This window comes from Cavia porcellus, unplaced genomic scaffold (genome assembly GCF_034190915.1).
Source record: "Cavia porcellus strain 051 isolate PalLab524CR breed Dunkin Hartley unplaced genomic scaffold, mCavPor4.1 scaffold_9, whole genome shotgun sequence".
Taxonomy (NCBI): Eukaryota; Metazoa; Chordata; class Mammalia; order Rodentia; family Caviidae; genus Cavia; species Cavia porcellus.
The window spans coordinates 72,698,569-72,704,248 of NW_026947492.1; the positions used below are offsets into that span (position 1 = coordinate 72,698,569).

At 34.9% G+C, this 5,680-nt stretch overlaps 1 protein-coding gene across 1 annotated transcript; it reads left to right on the forward strand.

Moving 5' to 3' along the window:
* The first annotated feature begins 3,290 nt into the window (after window positions 1-3,290).
* LOC100735513 (olfactory receptor 10T2-like) lies at window positions 3,291-4,256 on the forward strand. The gene has a single exon (XM_023561800.2). It carries the CDS (start codon window positions 3,291-3,293, stop codon window positions 4,254-4,256), a length of 966 nt encoding a protein of 321 aa, XP_023417568.2.
* The last annotated feature ends 1,424 nt before the right edge of the window (window positions 4,257-5,680 follow it).

The following is a 5,680-nucleotide window of genomic DNA, read 5'->3' on the forward strand; positions in this document are numbered from 1 at the left end:
GGAATGAAACATTAACCACGGAACACTTTCTGGAGAATATAAGATTTGAAGGTTTCTGTGACGACTGAACTAACTTTAGTCAAAAACTTCTTCTATTCAGCCTAGGCTGAAAGCTCAGAAATATGAAAGATAGACTCTTTGTTTTGTCTAGCATAGAAGTCAAACATGTGAAAATATCATCACAACAAAAAGGTAAGTGAATCTTGACTAAAAGACTAATACACCACAAGTTTTGTGCATCTTTTTGGGAAAGCTCTTTCTTTCAAGGAGGTAAAAGAACAGAAAGAACATCTCAAGTTTGAGAAAATGCAACCTGCAAAATAAAAGAATCAAAAGAGGACGTGCTATATTTTGCAAATAGTGGAATGATCTTCACACAAGAACTCATGTGAACCAATGCAAAATGCATATGTAAAGGCAAAACTTTGAACCCAATTTAGTCTCTGCTCTTGGGGAGATCTTACAATTTACTAGCCAAGTAAGTTTGCAACACTTTGCTTTAAATTCAGAGTATGGGCACTCACTACCAGTATCATGTTTCACAAAGCAAGTACTTCTATATTGTTTCCTTATTATAAATAAATGATTTAGTAACACTTATCTCTTATGGTATCTATAAACATATATAAGATCATGTAACTGAAACATGAAATAAAAAGTGGAAATTATTAGTACTATCTAACTTACAAGCAAAGGGGAGCCAAAAGTTGTTTACGGTGAAAGGAAAGCATAACCATAGGTTTGCTGGGGTTGGGGATTTAGCTCAGTGGCTCAAATGCTTGCCTGGTAAGCATGAGAATGTGAGTTTGTTCCTGGTACCCACCATGCCACAAAAATCTGGGGCTATAGTTCAGCAACATAAGCATGAGGTTATGATTTCATGGTAATGGTAATCCCCATTACCAAGAAAAAAAAAGGCTTATGTGCCAGGGATTTAGCCCAGTGGCGTAAGTATCTACCTGGCAAGTGTGAGATCATGAATTCAATCCTTGGTACCATGAAAATAAATAAATAAACAAATAAATAAATAATAAATAAACCATTGATTTGCTATTAAAATCTGGTAGCAGATGTAGAATAAGACTAAGGGAAAGAGGCACATATATTCAGGTCATGAGATAAATATGCTATAATAGTAGAGAGAATCTTAAAGTAATTATGGAGGTGATTTATTGGGTTAAAAGATGTGGAAGGAGTCGAAAATGTTTTGTGGTAATACTCTGAGAGTCTGTAAGTAACTCAAATACAAAGCACAGGAGTGTACTCTGATACGTGAAGGTAGATGACCAATTTTTCTCTGGAAATCTTACATTAATATTTGGGTGGCATTTGGTACTGGACATATGGCAAAGGAAATTTGAATCTTTTTTTGATAGAAGCTAGAATTGCAAAGTTACAAAAAGTGTTAACTGAAGCAATGAAAAACAAAAAGATTTTCCTTTACTGGGAAATAGCCAGGAAACTTCAGAGAGAAGAATATACATGGATTGGTTGAAAGAATAAAGCATTTGAGTTTCAGATAAACACTGGGTGGAATTTTGTCCACCTGCGGGTATTTGTATAAATTGTGTCACTCTCTCTTCTGATCTTTAGATGTTCGCAGATAACAACATCTTTTAGATGTTGTATTGTAGTTTCCTTTTAAGCATGGCCCTTCTCAGAGAGGGCTTCTCTGATTTCACCAACAGCAGTGGCTGTGTTCTCCCACATCGTGGTGATCCTGCCTATCTAGTTCCCCGCTGTCTTTCCCATGACCAGATGAGCCTGTCATATAATTGGGATTTAATCAATAAATGTTGAGTTTATGATCTCAGGTAGTCACATAACCACTGTGTATGTTGCTTTCATATTTTGTGAAATCAGGATGCAAAATCCTACATAGACAAATAAGGTTTGTATGATGCAGCTGTGGTTAATTATAGCTATGTCTTAATTCTCATTGTCTGGTACATTATAAATACTGAGTAAGTGCTCGTTACCTGGCCAGACCTCATCTCTCTTTGAACCTCTCTCCAAAATATGCATTTTGCCAGGCAGGCACAGAGCCACTGAGCTATATCTCCAGGCTATTTATATTCATTTGTCCACAACCAATACAAGACAACACTCCTTAACTAACACTATAGTTGTTTAGTTTTTAATCTTTGTGAGTTCTTTAAAATGATTGCCAGTCAATGCTTCTCTTTCTCTATTCCCATTTCTTCATTTTCCACACATGCTTCCTCAGAAGTTTTTTCTTTCATATTTAACAGTAGGCAAGGTTAAAATAAAAATTCAATGGAGGATATTCATATCTCTTCTGCTTTCACCTCCTTCATGGCTTGCATACTTAAAAACACAACAAATGAGTTGCAAAGTTCATCTGAGATTCTTGATTCTTTTTAGGCCTGTACTGCAAAATAAAGCATTCAAATATAGAACCTAAAAATTGTTCTGGAAGTTCTGCTAACAACACATCAGGACATCAGGACCAAAATTTGCCATTCTGATATGACACAATATTTTGAAGGCCATATTTTATTGAGGTTATCCATTACATTATATCATGTACTTGATAAAGAACTTCAATGAGATGTTCTTAAGACTTTTAGGGCAATCAACTTTGTGTTTCTTTGAAGCTTCAATTATTACCAAACACATGAATCCATGTTATAATATGATAATTTCATTTGTTTATCTAATCATTGATACAAAATATTATCCTTGGAGCCACTGAATTGTAGAGAATAGAGATAATGATAGCATTGAACTGGAAGATATGTGAAAATTCTTCTGGAAATTTTCACTGATTTCTACAGAATTTTAAAATACTGTGTTAAGTTGAAATGATTTGAGTGATTTCATAATCATACTCATTTGGTCAAAAGTTTACTAGGCACTCCTGAGTGCCAAGAGATAATTCTATTTTTTAAAAATAGTTTAATAATGTGGCATATCAAAATCCAACATGTGAGCTTTTTTTCTCATGTTTTCTCCTCCTTGAAGATCCAGAATGGAAGGAAGAAAAGTAGAGCGTTTCTGTGAGAAGAGGTGAAGGTGATACCTGTGCCAGCTCTGCAAGGTTTGTGTGCAGTGTCATACTAGACTCACTCTCATCATTCAGACTCCTGACTCTCTTTTGCCAGTTGCAAAAGACATTTTTCAGGTTGACTAAGAGTTTTTCCCACTTGTCAAAGACCCAGATTTAAGTCTAGGTATTATCAGTGCCAACGGTACTTTAAAAATTATCTCACAATATTGACAAAAAGCATATATGTTATCAGGAGAAAGTCACTATGTTCATCAGGACAATGAACAATTACACCACAGTGAACACTTTTCTTCTGTGGGGCTTTTCCAGTTTCCCAAAACTAAAGAATCTACTCTTTGTGATGATTTTGTCCTGCCATGTGACAATTCTGTTTGCAAACGTGTCCATAATGGTGGCCATCAAACTCAGTCAAAACCTTCACACCCCCATGTACTTTCTCCTATTTAGTCTGTCTTTTTCAGAAAGTTGTATCACCATGGTAGTCATTCCTCGCATGTTAGCGGACTTGCTCTCAGAGAGCAAGACCATTTCTCTTCCTGAGTGTGCCACACAGATGTTTTTCTTCTTTGGTCTGGCATCCAATAACTGTTTCATCATGGCAGCCATGTCCTATGACCGTTATACGGCCATCCAGAACCCATTGCATTATCATACCCTTATGACAAGAACAATCTGTTTTCAGCTTTTGATGGCCTCCGCAGTGGCTGGGTTCCTGATTTCTCTGTGCATCACCACCATGATATTCAACCTATCTTTTTGTGATTCCAACAACATACGACATTTCTTTTGTGACATTTCTCCTGTGGTTCATCTTGCATGTGATTACACTTCTTATCGTGAAATGGTTATTTTTGTGCTCTCTGCCTTTGTGCTAGTGGGAAGTTTTATTTTAATTATGATTTCCTACATCTTCATCGTGTTCATAGTGGTGAAGATGCCTTCTGCAAAGGGGAGGTATAAAGCCTTCTCCACCTGCTCCTCCCACCTCACTGTGGTGTGTGTACACTATGGATTCGCTTGCTTTGTCTATCTGAGACCTAAGAGCAGTGACTCCTTCACTGGAGACATGCTGATGGCTGTGACATACACAGTGCTGACTCCTCTGCTTAACCCCATTGTTTACAGCCTAAGGAACAAAGAGATGCAGACAGCTCTAAGGAGAGTACTACAAGGTGTATTTAAATTTTTCTCTCAGTTGACTAATAGAAAACCCTTGAATATTTAAAAATGACTAAGCATTAATCATTCTGGTTAATGAATTAAAAGAAATTCGTATAATTATCTTAGTTATCTTGTATATATGTCCTTTTCCCTTTCTTCTTTCCTCTTTCATTGTTTGTCAGTTATTCATGCCAATATCTTGTAATCTGAGCAACTACTTTGAGGATAACAGTATACAACATATTAACCATTGTTAATATCCTATCATCTTGATATGAAATTTTGTATCATTGTTTTTATTGTTTTTCTCTATAAAATAAAAATGACAAATAATAAATATGATTAAACATTAATGAAATTTGAAAAAGTGAAGTTTTTCCAATAAGAAAATAACTACTTTGTGTTCAAAGCAATTAATGTTATCTAATTGCCTGATATGCCCTGTTTCACCACTTTCCTACTACACGTGGAATGTAATATTTCATTGCTACAGTATTGTTTTATACACATATACGCACAATAAACATGTTAAAGTGCTCTGGAAAACTGTATTTTTATGATAATGAATTGCTTTGGGGGGTGGAAAAGAGAAAATTATCATACTAAAGAGAAGGTAAGGAAGAGAGAGAAAAGCTATGCAGGCTAAACAAAATAGGAACAGAGAATTGGAGAAAAAAAAAAACCAGGAAATAGGGAACCAGAAAGGGAAGAATGGAGGGAAAGAAGAAAGAGAGAAGAGAAAGAAAAAAGGTGCTAGTGTAATTGGAAAGGGAAAAAATAGAGATACACTAAATTAGAATTAAGTCCAGAAAGAAATATATGATCACAATACAGAGAAAAGTAAATTCAGTTTAATACAATACTGTATATAGTTCACCTCTATTAAAAAATTGGAAATTAAAGTGAAATGGTTCAATTTATGAAAAAAATAAACTGACATAGAATGACCTCCAAAGCAGCAGATACTATATTTTTTAACATACATAGTTCTATGAGAATTTTTGAGAATCTCTCTAAGGGCTGTTCTTCCTGTTTCCCTCTGCTCCAAAGAATTAGATTTTTTTAAAAGTTCGATGTGTTTAAATTCTCAAGGAACAAATAATTCTATGCAATTTCAAATGATTTAGATCCCAAAAACAAATAGCTTCTAATTAATGAACCTAATTAATGAAGTGGGAAAAAGTGTTGTGCGCTGCTGTGGTCTCATTGCAGCCATGGTGGTGAAGTCTGAAATGCATTGTGGGAGTTGAGCTGATGTAGGCTGGTAAAGAAATTTTGATTTTATATTGTCCATATGGCTATGGTGGCTGTAAAATTTTAGGTATTTTAAATAATTATAGATATACATCTTGAATAGGATACAGTTTATAAAAGTACTTTCTCCCATTCTTCCTATCATTCTTATTACATTTGTTGGAAATGCACACATTTTAATTTAATGAGATTTCTTTATATTTTCCTCGTTTATGCTCATTCTTTTAGTATTAT

Excerpts from the sequence above, each read along its gene's own strand:
- LOC100735513 (XM_023561800.2), top strand. The coding sequence starts at position 3,291 with ATGAACAATTACACCACAGTGAACACTTTTCTTCTGTGGGGCTTTTCC.